The 14381-nt window shown below is 50.1% G+C and overlaps 1 protein-coding gene across 3 annotated transcripts in view; it reads left to right on the top strand.

Moving 5' to 3' along the window:
* ITGAM (integrin subunit alpha M) overlaps positions 1-2746 on the top strand; it is an 82027-nt gene extending 79281 nt beyond the window's left edge. For all 3 annotated transcript variants that reach the window (XM_017869874.1, XM_017869819.1, XM_017869937.1), the window contains 4 exons: positions 87-200; positions 284-385; positions 980-1090; positions 1502-2746. In XM_017869874.1, the coding sequence (XP_017725363.1) occupies positions 87-200; positions 284-385; positions 980-1090; positions 1502-1573 (399 nt within the window). In that variant the 3' untranslated portion in view covers positions 1574-2746. The remainder of the gene's footprint in view (positions 1-86; positions 201-283; positions 386-979; positions 1091-1501) is intronic.
* The last annotated feature ends 11635 nt before the right edge of the window (positions 2747-14381 follow it).

Below are 14381 nucleotides of genomic sequence, written 5' to 3'. Positions count from 1 at the left end.
AACCTGTATGGTCTCTGAGCACACGGGGAGGGGTGTTCTTTGCTTTCTGCTTCCTTACCCGTCCCCTCCTCTCCTGCGTTCCCCAGAACTGCTCCATCGCTGTCTGCCAGATAATCCGGTGTGACATCCCGTTCTTTGGCATCCAGGAAGAATTCAATGCCACCCTCAAAGGCAACCTCTCGTTTGACTGGTACATCAAGGTGTGTGGGGTCCTGATGCTTCGCCGGGCACAGGCGTGGTGCTCAGGGGCCCAGGTGCAGTGCACACCCGCTCTCTTCCACAGACCTCGCATAACCACCTCCTGGTCGTGAGCACAGCTGAGATCTTGTTTAACAATTCCACGTTCACCCTGCTTCCGGGACAGGGGGCTTTTGTGAAGGCCCAGGTACCTGTCTTGGATGCTGAGGAACTATTGGAGGGAGAGGGGTGGGCTTGTGGAGATCTCTGGGGGAGGGGAGAGAGAGACACAAAGAGAGAGGGAGAGAGAGACACAGCAACAGAGAGACATAAGGAGAGAGACAGACATAAAGAGAGACAGAGACAGAGAGATAGAGACAGAGGGAGCAACAGATACAGAGACAGACACAAAGGAGAGAGAGAGAGAGAGACAGAGACAGTGAGAGATGGAGATAGAGACAGATAGAGATAGAGACAGAGAGATACAGAGCGAGACAGAGACAGAGACAGTGAGAGATGGAGATAGAGACAGATAGAGATAGAGACAGAGATACAGAGTGAGACAGAGACAGAGACAGGGAGAGATGGAGATAGAGAGGCAGAAAGAGAGAAAGATAGAGGACAGAGAAACCGAGGGAGGAGGGAGAGGAGGGAGAAGAGGTGGGGGAGGAGGACTGAGGGCTGGGATTCTGGGGGACTTGAGGAGGGGTTCCCCACTTGATTCAGGGGTGCACACGGTGTGAATGGGGAACCCCCAGAAATCCGGAGTCCTCTCCCCTGACGTCCCTCCTTCTTCCCCCAGACGGAGACCAAAGTGGAGCCGTTCGAGGTCCCCAACCCCTTGCCGCTCATCGTGGGCAGCTCTGTGGGGGGGTTGCTGCTCTTGGCCCTCATCACCGCTGCGCTGTACAAGGTGCTCCCCTCCGTTCCCCCACCCCTCCCTTCCTCCTCTCGGGCCTCGCACTGCAGCGCCGTGCCTCCGTGTCTCCAGCGGGGCTGCCAGCTCTGTGACTGGGGCGAGTCCGGGAGTCTCTCTGCGCCTCAGTCTCTTAGGGAGGGTGGCCAGGTTCATGCGCAGGGCGCGCTGAGAACGCCCCAGGTACAGACTCCACCAAATGCGTAGTCGCCCTCCTTGTTGTAGTTTCTGTTTCTCTCCAGGCCCTGAAGCGGATGTCACTCTCCTCCCGCCCCGCCCTCCTGGGTCCCTTCTGTCTCCGCTGCGCGCTCTGGGACCCGTGCTGGCCCTCCCGCCCCCTCCCCCTGGTCTGCGGAGTCGCCCGCTCCCTGGCTGTTGTCACCCTCACTGCCCTCCTCTGCCCCGCAGCTCGGCTTCTTCAAGCGGCAGTACAAGGACATGATGAGTGAAGGGGGTCCCCCGGGGGCCGAACCCCAGTAGTGGCTCCTTCCCGACCGACCGAGCTGCCTCTCCGTGGCCAGCAGGACTCTGCCCAGACCACACATAGCCCCCAGGCTGCTGGACACACCGGACGGTGAAGTCTCCCCGAGACAGGACCAGCTCGGGCTTACATTTGTGTGTGTGCAAGTGTGTATGTGCATGTGTGTGAGTGTGTGCAAGTGTCTGTGTGCAAGCGTGTGCACATGTGTGCGTGTGCGTGCATGTGCACTCATGTGTCCACGTGTGTGTGCAAGTGTGTGTCCAAGTGTGTGCAAATGTGTGTAAGCGTATGTATATGTGTGTGCATGTGTGTGAGTGCATGTGTGTGCTCAGGGGTGTATGGCTCATGTGTGTGACTCAGATGTCTCTGGCGTGTGGGTAGGTGGTGGCAGCGCAGCCTCTCCGGCAGAAGGGAACTGCCTGGGCTCCCTTGTGCGTGGGTGAAGCCGCTGCTGGGTTTTCCTCCGGGAGAGGGGACGGTCAATCCTGTGGGTGAACACAGAGGGAAACGCAGCAGCTCCTCTCCACTGAAGGAAGTGGGACTTCCTGTCGCCGGAGAGCCTGCGGGGCCTGCGGGAGCCAGCGCAGTTTGGATGGAGATTCCGTGAGAAGCCGTGGGTGGAACCAGGAGCCTCACCAAACCCACTCCACACCAGCGCTGATGCCCAGTAAAGATGTCCACTGAGGAATGATGAATCTCCCTTTATGGATTCATTTATTATTTCAATGTGACTTTAATTTTTTCAATGGATAAGTCTGTCTACGGTACAAAAATCAAAAAGCATTCAAGAGTGTACAGTGAAAAGTCTCCCTTTCCAGATATTCAAGTCACCTCCTTAAAGGTAGTCACGCTTGTGTTTTGAGGTTTCCTTCAGATTCCAGGTGATGTGCAAATGTACGCACGTGTGCACACACACACACCACACATACACACACGTTTTTTACACAAATGGTAGCATACTTTATATTGGTCTGTATCTTGCTTTTTTTCACTAATGTTTCTCAGACATCGGTTCATAGTGACATAAATTACTTTTTCATTCTTTTATACCGCTGCATAGTATTCCATTGTGTGAGTGTACCATAGTGTATTTAACCAGTCTTCTTTTGATATATTATTTTCAATCTCTTGTTATTGCATCAATGCTGAGTTAATAAATCAAATATATGTCATTTTTGCATATATGTAAGGATAATTTATAGGATATGTTCCTGGAAGTTTGGGTTCTCCCAGAAGCAAACCCAAAATTTGAGTGAAACAAGCATATTTAAGAGGTGGCAGGCCAGGCACGGTGGCTCACACCTGAAATCCTAGCATTTTGGGAGGTGAAGGTGTGAGGATTGCTTGAGCTCAGGAGTTCAAGACTAGCCTGGGCAACATATTGAGACCCTGTCTCCTGAAAAATTTAAAAAATTTAGCCAGGCCTGGTGTTACGTGCCTGTAGTCACAGCTACTTTGGAGGCTGAGACAGGAGAATTACTTGAGCCCAGGAGGTCTAGACTGCAGTGAGCCATGATCACACCACTGCACTCCAGCCTGGGTGACAGAGTGAGATCTTTTCTCAAAAATAAACAAAATAATAAAGGCTGGGCATGGTGGCTTATGCCCCTGTAATTCCAGCACTTTGGGAGGCTGAGGCAGGTGGATCACCTAAGGTCAGGAGACCAGCCTGTCGAACATGGTGAAACCCCGTCTCTACTAAAAATACAAAAAAAATTAGCCAGGCGTGGTGGCAGGCGCCTGTAATCTCAGCTACTTGGGAGGCCGAGGAAGGAGAATTGCTTGAACCTGGAAGGTAGATGTTGCAGTGAGATATGATTGCATCACTGCACTCCAGCCTGGGCGACAGAGCAGGACTCCATCTTAAAAAAATAATAATAAATAAAAATAAAATAAAGAGATGGCTCCAGGAAATACCAAGGAAGGGAGGGCTGCCAATAACAGGTGTATCATCCACAGAGAAGCTGCTGTGAGTTCCTGGAGCTTCATCCCACTGGGCAGTTCTGGGAGGCAGTGCAAACACGCGCCTCAGTATCACCCCACCCAAGGGAGAAGACTGGAGAACGTAGACACCGCTTCCACTTAGCTATTGGATGAGGGCTGCTCTTGGTGGGTGGTGTTAATTTCATACCACTCTGGCCTGCCCTGAGTGTGAGCAGAGCGGGCTCTAGTGGCCAGAGAAAGCGATACCAGTGCTGCCGGCTCTGTGTCTGACAGGTGAACACAGCCCCTGGCACTGTCTTTTTGGTTCAGGTCAGGGCACCAGCAGCACTTGCTGCCAAGGTGTGTGCAAGTGACGTTTTGGTGGGTGCTTCCTCAGAGGGAGGACGCCCAGTGCTTGTCTCTCATACTTTGCAAACACAGTAAACACTACCCTGGCTGAACATACATCCTCTCTAATCCTCACACCAGTCCTTGGTATTTATATGAATTTCACTTATGAGGAAACCAAGGCTTAGATAGATCATACCGATTGCCTGAGTTCATACAGCTGAGAAGGAATGGAGCTAGGAATTGATCCCAGCTCTGCCTAGCTCTAAAGCTTTTCTTTTTTACTGTCCTGACAGCCTCAGAGGAATGGCCCAAGAGCAGGCATGAGGGAGTGTGGGGAGAGGGTGGCTGTTATTTAACTGTTATGATATTAGGTTAAAGCATATGAAATTGATGACATGTTTTTGGACTAAAATGGTTCTTTCTTCCTTTTTCTTCTTTCTTTTTTTCTTTCTTCCTTTCTTTTTCTCTTTCTTTCTCTTTCTCTTTCTTTTCTTTCCTCTCTCTTTCTTCTTTCTTTCTTTCTTCCTTTCTTCCTTCCTTTCTTTCTTTCTCTCTCTCTCTCTCTCTTTCCTTCCTTCCTTCCTTCCTTCCTTCCTTCCTTCCTTCCTTCCTTCCTTCTATTTTCTTTTCTTTTCTTTTCTTTTCTTTTCTTTTCTTTTCTTTTCTTTTCTTTTCTTTTCTTTTCTTTTCTTTCTTTTTGGTGGAGTCTTGCTCTGTCACCCAGACTGGAGTGCAGCGGCGTGATCTCAGCTCACTGCAACCTCTCCCTCCCCGGTTCAAGTGATTATCTTGCCTCAGCCTCCTGAGTAGCTGGGATTACAAGTGTGCACCACAATGCCCGGCTAATTTTTTTTTTTTTTGCATTTTTGGTAGAGATGGGTTTCCGCCATGTTGGCCACACTGGTCTTGAACTCCTGACCTCAGGCGATCCACCTGCGTCGGCCTCCCGAAGTGCTGGGATTACAGGTGTGAGTCGCTGTGCCCGGCCAAAAAATGGTAATTTCATGATCTTCATTGAAATACAAGAAACTCACGACTTAGAGGGACACTTGTTCCACATGTGGCAGGAGGAGAGAGGGCTTACTCCTTAGGGAGGTGAAGGAAGGGTCCCCAAGGCAGGTGACACCTGACTGAAACAGGGACAGAAGTCCTCCAGGCAGAGGGGAAGGCAGGGGAGGCTGGGAGAGTGGGCAGGGCTTGGGCACAAGTGCTTTACAAGGTGGAGCGAGGAGTCTCAATTTCACTCAAAGTGCAGTGAGATGCCCTCAAAAGGTGGCTGATGAGACAATGGCCCTTTGTATCTGGGGGTGACACAATACATGGTCACCTTTAGATGGTTCTTTCCTATTTCCTCGCCTGACTTAAATAAAATCTGTTAAGAATTTCTCTCTTTCCTTATGTTGAAAGATAAAAGTCCTCAATATCTCCAGAAGTCCTGAATTGCTCTAGGAACAAGAGTGCTCCGTACCTCCAGTCGCCTGTCCTTTCACCCTCCATGTCTGTAGTCGCCTGTCCTTGCAGCCTCCGTGCTGGTCCTTGCAGTCTTTGTACCTAGTTGCTTGTCCTGGCAGCCTCCATACCTGTAGTTACCTGTCCTTGAAGCCTCCGCACCTGTAGTCGCCTGTCCTTGCAGCCTCCATACCTGTAGCCACCTGTCCTTGCAGCCTCCATGCCTGTAGCCGCCCGTCCTTGCAGGGTAGTTAAAGTCACGTGAGCTCAGAGTTCACCTCGGTGTCTTCGAATGAGAAGCTTATGTTGAATTCAGCCAGATAGGAGCTTTATGACGGGTTAGAAAAGTAAATCATTTCCAGTGACGAATTGCCCTAGCATGACCACAAAGTGACTAATACACAGGACCATAAATCTGGTAATAAGTGGCCAAGTCCAGGAATGTCTGTTTGCTTTTATTTTTTGGGATTTCTCGCTTCAGAGTAAATGAATCCCTTCAGTATCCACCCTCCTTTTCCTACTCAGAGTAGAATCTTAATCTGGGCCACCATGGGAGATGGTTACAGTTCTGACCCCCAGTGAGTGGTGCTTCCTGGCCCCACACCCTTGCAGTGTGGCATTGCTGCCCCTAACACCACATGGTGTGGCCTCTCTACCTCCTTGAATCTGGGCTGGTCTTGTGGTTTGCTTTAATTAATAGAATACAGTAGGAGTGTGGTCATGTGAGTTCTGGAGCCTAGACCTTTAGGAGCACAGCAGCTCCTGCCCTGCACCCCTCGGAATGCTGAGGCCACCACGCCGTGATCCATATGGCCCACTGGAGAATGACTGGCCTTATGGAGGAGACAGCGGAGGCCACTGCCACTGTGCACGCGTGAGGCCACTGTGGTCCTTCCTTCCAGCTGTCCAATACCTGCAGCCACTGGACAGTCCCATAGAACTGCCTGGATTGTCACCTCATGCAACTGTGAGAAATAATCAACTGCTGATGTCTCAGTCCTGCGTGGTGGTTTGTTATACTGCAATGGATATTGCATTTAGCCCCTTAGTTACAGGGCACATCTCCCCACCTCCTGTGCAGCTGGCATGGCTGCCTGGTGAGGTTCAGGCTGATGGGATGTGAGCAGCAGTGAAGTGAGCAACTTTGGAGTCAGGTCCTTTGAGGAAAGAAGTGTCCTTTCTTTTCACCATCTTCCCACTGGCTGGAGTGTCGGCATCACAGTGCACCATTTTGGACCTCGAAGATGAGTTTGACATTGAAGAATGCAAGAGTGGAACAGAGGAGGCTGGGTCCCGCCTCTGCAGAGGCACCATGTCAGCCCTGGACTCCATATTCTCATGCCATTATAGGAAAGAGACGAGAACACTGGTCTTGTTGAAAACACTATTACTCAGAGCCTCTGATACAGCGTTCATCTGTGTTGTAACTGATATCACCACCTTCCCAAAGATTCTGTTCTCCTACTTGTGGTAAAGCCTGAAGTCTTCTTCTTGTTCTTCTTTTTCTTTTTTTAGACAGTGTCTCACTCTGTTGCCAAAGCTGGAGTGCAGTGGCATGATCACAGCTCACTGCAACCTCGAGCTCCTGGGCTCAAGTGATCTCCCACTTCAGCCTCCACAGTAGGTGGAATTCTGTAGTTCCATGTGCCACCATGCCTGGCTGATTGTTTTATTTTTTTGTAGAGACAGGATCTTGCTATGTTGCCCAAGCTGGTCTTGAATTCCTGGCCTCAGGTGATCCTTCCTCCTTGGCCTCTCAAAGCACTGCGATGACAGGCATGAGCTGCCACTCCCAGCCTCTGAAGGCCTCTTGATGGTGCAGCTACCCCAGCTCCTAGCATTTCAATACCTTTCCTCTCATGATAAGGCCAGCACTCAAAATAGAGAGTCCCCAAGATGGTCACAGGCGCAGTTTTGTTTTCTCCATGTGTAGGACCTTCTGTGATGAGCCCTGTGGCTTGGTCTCTAGGGATTTACCCTCCACCTCTGAGAGCACTGTGGGGTAGGTCCCCCATCTTCATCCCTTCCCACCTGGTGGCAGGATGACTTGATAGAGAAATAGGCCATGATCTGTCCCCCTGCAGATGCATGAGAAAGCTACTAGAAAGGTACTTCCCTCCCTCTCTGGAGTGATTCCCGAGAGATGTATGCCCGGATGGTGTGGATTTCCCTTTCCCAGGGAAAAAACCCAGGCTTTGCTTTTGGAGATTCTTAACTCGTAATCACTTCCAGTTCAGAAAAGAGATTCTAAACTCGCAGCCTTTGGGCCAAATCCAGTTCTCAGGTTTTATTTGACCCACACAGTCTTGTTTGTTTGTTTTTGATTAGTTGTTGACATTTTAAAATTGAGGGATTTCTGAGAGGAATCTGTATTTATAGCTTTTCTTGAAAAAGTGGAGGCCAGTCATGGTGGTGCAGTTCTGTAATTTAATAAGTTCTGCATTTGGGAGGCCAAGGAGGGTGGATTGCTTAAGCCCAGGAGTTCAAGACCAGACCAGCCTGAGCAACATAGCAAGATCTGTCTCTTAAAACAAACGAACAAACAAAACAAACAAACAAACAAAAAAGGGCCAGGTTCAGTGGCTCACACCTGTAATCCCAGCACTTTGGGAGGCTGAGGCTGATGGATCACCTGAGGTCAGGAGTTTGAGACCAGTCTGGCCAACATGTCAAAACCCCATCTCTACTAAAAACACAAAAAATTAGCTGGGCGTGGTGGCAGGTGCCTGTAATCCCATCTACTCAGGAGGCTGAAGCAGAAGAATTGCTTGAACCCAGGAGGTGGGGACTGCAGCGAGCCAAGATCACACCATTGCACTGCAGCCTGGGCAACAAGAGTGAAACTCCATCTCAAAAACCAACAAAAAAATTTAGCCAGGTGTGCTGGTGGCACACCTGTGGTCTCAGCTACTCTGGAGGCTGAGGTGGGAGGATTGCTTGAGCCCAGGAGGTCAGTGTTGCAGTGAGCTATGATGGCACCACTGCACTCCAGCGTGGACAACAGAACAATACCCTGCCTCAAACGGGGGGAAAAAAAGAAAGAAAGAAAGAAAAAGAAAAACTGAAACATTTGGCAATATGAGGCTACAACAGAACCGCCCTATTAGGCAGGACACGGCTCTCTAATCACTCCGGTCCCCCAAAGCCACATAGCACTCTGGCCCCTGAGCCTGGGCAGTTGTTTTTGAGGTGACTTTTGAGACCCTGGCTTCCTCTGTGGCTCAGCTTCTGCTCCAGCCCGCCCTCCCCATCTTGAACCTCGCATTTCCGAGGTGAGCCACACTTCGGGTGACCAACACCCTTCTGAAAGTGAAAGCATTGTGATTAGTAATTGCCGGAGAAGTCTGGCTTCAGCATGGCCTGTCTGGGAAGGTCGGGACCTGTCTGGTTCCCCTAACTCCCTCTCACCTCTCAACCTTTGTCTATGCTGTATCCTCTGCCCAGAACTCACTTCCTTTTCTCGTTCACCTGACCCCTGCCTCAGCTGAAGTGATCTTCCTCCAGATCCTCTTGATCCCCCAGCTGGGAGAAATTCTGCCTCTTGCTTGCTGCCATGGCAACCTGCATTTCTTTCCCTGGAGACTGTACATTCCGAGGGAACAGGAAGCCCCATTGCACCCCTAGACCCTAGGACAATACCTGGAACATGTAACAAACAATTGTTGAGAAAGGGAATGAATGAATGAACAGACTTGGGTTTCCCCAGCTTCCTATCCTCTGTGCCCTCTTTGAGGAGAGACAGCTCTCAGACATCTGTTTCCCTTCATCCTAACACATCTTTATGACCATATAGTACCCAACTGGGCCATTTCACATTTTCATTTCTTTTTTTTTTTTTTTTTTTGAGACAGGAGCTCTCTCTTTCACCCAGGCTGAGTGCAGTGGTGTGATCACAGCTCACTGCACCCTTGATCTCCTAGGCTCAAGGGATCCTCCTGCCTCAGCCTCCTGAGTGATTGGGACTACAGGCCTACATTACTGTGCTAGTCTAAATTTTTATTTATTTTTTTGAGACGGAGTCTTGCTCTGTCATCCAGGCTGGAGTGTAATGGCGCAATCTCAGCTCACGGCAACCTCTGCTTCCTGGGTTCAAGCGATTCTCCTTCCTCAGTTTCCTGAGTAGCTGGGATTACAGGCACCCGCCACCATGCCTGGTTAGTTTTTGTATTTTTAGGAGAGACAGGGTTTCACCATGTTGGTCAGGCTGGTCTCGAGCTCCTGACCTCGTGATTTGCCCACCTCGGCCTCCCAAAGTGCTGGGATTGCAGATGTGAGCCTGATTTTTAAATTTTTGTAAAGTCAGGGTCTCGCTGTGTTGCCCAGGACGGTCTCGAGCTCCTGAGCTCGAGTGATCCTCCTGCTTCTGCCTCCCAAAGTGCAGGGATTACAGGAGTGAGCCACTGCGCCTGGCACACTTTACATTTTCTAGAGCCCAAGAGACTGAATATACAAAGGGATAGTGGCCAGACTAGACATAAAAATAGACATCTGCCCCAAAGCCTGCTGCAACCAGCCCAGAAGGCCTATCAATAACTAACTATCAGCCCCATGTCCAGGACTTAATCAATAACTGATGGCTTCCCTAGTTTTTGTCCCTGCTTCTAACTTAGGACCAACCAGACAAAGCCAAATATGTCCCCCAGTCAATTGCACAGGATGCCCGCTTCCAGTGAGCAACGTACAGCCTCCCAGGCCAGCAGCTTCTACTTGGGGCATCCCTGAAGCCTTCCCATTTTCCACTACAAAGCTTTCCTACTGTGCTGCCCATTTTTCAGTCTCTGCCAAAACACAAGTGATGGCGACTGACTCCCTTGCTAGAGCCAGCTCTGAATGAATAGGCTTTGCCTGCTCTCGTTTGGTTGATCTTTGTGTCTTTCTGCAATCATCTGGTCCAGCTACTGTGATAAATAGATCAATAGAGCAACTTCCTTTCTGCTTCCTCTGTGGGCATTCCCATCTTGGTGCAGACTTGAACAATTGCTAGAATCCTTCCCCTTATCTGCCCCCATCCCCCACTGCCATTAAAGGATAAGATCCCTCTGCAGGCTGGGCTGAGTGAACGTGAACAGGCTGCATTGGTTGCCAAGTTCTGCCATATACGCATTTGCCTGTTGAGACCAATTGTGCTAACATGTCAGGGCCAGGAGAGAGAAGCTGAGTGGGATGACCCCGCCTTACTCCTCCTCTTTGAAATTCTCCCTCTCTTAATTCACACAGGTGTCTCCAGCCCAGCCCCTCCCAGGCATGGCCCCACTGACTCAAGTTCTCGCAGAAACCCTGGATGTCTGCCCTGTTCTGTTCTCTCACCCCACCTTCCTAGGGATTCCCTTGCTACCCCCTTTTACCCTAAAAAGGGATTAAGATGAAATCATTCTGTGGTCACTAGATGTTGTCTGTGCCTGAGACAGAGCGGGGACCCCTCTTAGAGGCCTGCTGGCTTCCCCAACACATGGAAATAAAGAAAAATCTTGAGTTTCTTCAAGGAGAATTCCAGATGCCTTGCTAATCCGGAGAAGTATATGAGCAGCCTGGTAAGCAGGAAGATAGCAGTCACTGCAAACAAGGAAGTGAGAGCCACAAGATGTGTGGTTTCCCAGAAAACCAAGGGTTTTAACATACATCCCTGAGTTGTTTTTCAGAAACCTGGACTCCCACTGTATTAGTCCATTCTTGCATTGCTACGGAGGACTACCTGAGACTGGGTAATTTATAAAGAAAAGAGATTCGATTGGCTAATGGTTGGTTCCTCAGGCATTACAGAAAGCATGGCTGGGGAGGCCTCAGGAAACTTACAGTCATGGTGAAGGCGAAGAGGAAGGAGTCATGTCTTACATGGCTGGAGAAGGAAAGAAGAGAGAGCAGGGCGAGATGCTACACACTTTTAAACAACGAGAACTTTTGATAACTCACTCACTATCATGAGAACAGCAAGGGAGAAATCCGCCCCCATGGTCCAATCACCTCCCACCAGGCCCCTCCTCCAACACTGCAGATTACAATCCAACAAGAGATTTGAGTGGGGACACAAATCCAAACCATATCACCCCCAAATGGAAAATGCCATCTGCTGGTATGTAGGCCACTGATAATGGAACTGAAGACTGAACTCTGATCACTATTCTTTGCTCTAAATTTCTTCCTGAGGGCCGTGGAGAGACAGTCACTTCCATAGGCCAGACCTTAACATTCCTTCCTGCTGACCCCAAGATTTTAGTCAAAGCCTTGCTTCCTTAACCAATTGCAAATCAAAGAATCTTTGAACTCATGTATGACTTGTAAGCCTTGCTTCAAGATATCCTAGCTTTTTAGGCCAAACTAATGTATAACCTCCAGGTATTGGTTTATGATTTTGCCTATAACTTCTGCTTTCCTGAAATGTACCTCGCCCTTAAAAACTCTTGCTTGGAGGGTTAACAGCAATTTCTCAGTTGCTGTGTTGGTACTCAAGGCTCACAAGTGTCCCCAGTCTCTGGGGAATGGTCTTGGCTGCAGGGGAGCCGCACCTTCTCCTGGGTGGCAGTAGGATAAGCTGGAGGAAGCGGGGAAGAATGACTGGTGGTCAATGACTGACCCACCCAGGGAGAACCAAGGGCCACACTTCAGCCTCAAGGAGGGACCCATTCATGCTCACAGCTTCCGGGAACCAGGCTGGAGTCAGGGTCCGGGGAGAGCTCCCTGTACTTAGCCTCTTTCCCCACTCCATCCTGCTTTCTTCTCCTCATCTCTCCAACAATGGGCATTGGACACTGAGCAGATACAACCAGGGGTCAGTTCCTGTCTGTGAGTGTAGGACGGATGGGTGATGGGAGGGTGGATGGATTTGTGTGTGGACAGGTGGATGGATGGAAGGATGGGATGCTGGGTGGATGGGCAGATGGGTGGGTGGATGGGTGAACAGGTGGATGGGTGGATGTAGGGGAGCCTCCACCTTCAAATGGAAGCCTTCAGATGGAAGGTATGGGTGTTGTCACCAACATTGCAAACCCAAGCCCCCTTCTATGACCACCTCTTTTCTATAATATTTCCTCTTCTCTCCCTTCTTCCCCAGTTTCTCAGTGACTTGTCTTCACTTCCCCTTTTCTCCTGTGTGTCTATTTCCCTGAATTTAAGTACAAATTAAATCCATATTCTTCTCATTCTGGTGAAATTGCTCGCCAGCGTGGGAGTCTGAGCAGGTACAGCCCTCATTTCTTCCTGGGCTTTGCCAGCAGGAGCTCCTTCCTCCTTTTTCCCTTTGCTTGTGACCCAGCATTTCCCTGTCCGCCAGGGATGCGTTGGCCACGTTCCCCAACTTCTCATTGCTTTCCTCTGCTTGACTTGTTTCCTGTTGCCTGTCACTCAAGTTAAATCCTTGTTTTATTCTAAATTCGCACCAATTCAACTTAGTTTACCTCTTAGGCGACTCCTGCTTTGCTCCAGGTGGCTTCTGATTCATGCAATTATTGAGCAGGTCTGTGGGTGAGGGGGCTGAGCATTTGGTCCATTCGCTTCAAACCTGTGCAGTCTCTCCTTCACCCACCCATCTACCTGTTCATCCACCCACCCATCTACCCATCCACTTAGCACCCCATCCTTCCATCCATCCACCTGTTCACCCACCCACCTACCCATCTACCCATCCACCCACCACCCCATCCTTCCACCCATCCACCTGTTCATCCACCCACCCACCCATCTACCCATCCACCCACCACCCTCATCCTTCCACCCATCCACCTGTTACAACCCCACCCACCACCCACCCCATCTACCCTTCCACCCATCCACCTTGTTCACCACCCATCTACCCATCCACCCACCACCCATCCTTCCCCCCTTCACCTGTTCACTCCCCACCACCCACCATTTACCCCCCATCCACCCTCCACCCCATCCTTTCATCCATCCACCTGTCCACACACAAACCCATTCACCCTCGCATCACCTATCCATCCTACACCCACAGACAGGAACTGACCCCTGGTTGTATCTGCTTGGTATCCAATGCCCATTGTTGGAGAGACAAGGAGAAGTGAGATGCAGTATCTCCCTTCAATGAACTCTCATCTAGAGAGTGTCACCTTTTATTCTTCACTGAGAAAGACTGATTATTAACTTCCCATCCCCCACCCTTAGCTTAGAACAATTGCAGCAAATGCTGTTTCCCAGGCACATAACTGAGCTGCAATAGTGACTGGGACTGGAACTATCAGTCCTTGTGTTGCCTGGATAACACTCTGCCATTCTTTCACTTCATTCATGAGCCAAGTACGGATTGTGTGCCTCCCGTGTATCATGCATTGTGTGAAGAACTGGGGATAAAAGGGTTAAAACTGCAGGGCATGGTGGCTCACACCTATAATCCCAACACTTTGGGAGGCTGAAGTGGTGGGGGTGATCGCCTAAGGCCAGGAGTTCAAGACCAGCCTGGGCAACATAGCAAGACCCCCAACTTCACAAAACATTTAAAAATTATCTAGGCATGGTGGTGCACACCTGTAGTCCCACCTACTCAGGAGGCTGAATTGGGAGGATCACTTGAGCCCAGGAGGTTGAGGCTGCAGTGAGCTCTGATCACACCACTGCACTCCAGCCTGGGTGACAGAGTAAGACTTTGTTTCTGAAAAACAAAACAATAAAGGAAATGTTAGAAGGACACTGCCCCAGTGTGTGGAAGGCAGCAGTCCCTGCCCAGCCCCTGGCGCATCAGGCACTGCCTCATTCATCTCAGGCCTCTCCCTCTGCAATTCATCAAGCAGAGCTAATCACTTCCTTCCTTGGGTCACTCTACTGTCTAGTAAAACTTCTGGGGTGTAATCTCCTTCTGGGGTGTGACTCTGTGAGGGCTGAGACCCTTTCCTGTTTGTCTTGCTTCTCACAGTGGCCAGCACAGAGCCTGGGTCATGTGGGTAGCCCATGTGTGTGGGATGAGTGGTTGAGAGAACAAATATGACACAAGCAGCCTTTAGGGCAGAGAGGAGGAAGTAAAGTCATTAGCAAAATAGTCAAGACTCTAGCACCTTGAGTCCTGTCCTCAGCCCGCACTAGCTGGGTGACCTGAGGCAGATGACCCAACTTCTCAGGGCCTCAGTTTGTATCTGTTAA

Source organism: Rhinopithecus bieti, unplaced genomic scaffold (assembly GCF_001698545.2).
Source record: "Rhinopithecus bieti isolate Rb0 unplaced genomic scaffold, ASM169854v2 scaffold_63, whole genome shotgun sequence".
Lineage (NCBI taxonomy): Eukaryota > Metazoa > Chordata > Mammalia > Primates > Cercopithecidae > Rhinopithecus > Rhinopithecus bieti.
The sequence above is the reverse complement of the archived record's forward strand: the minus strand, read 5'-3'. Positions and strand labels throughout refer to the sequence as shown.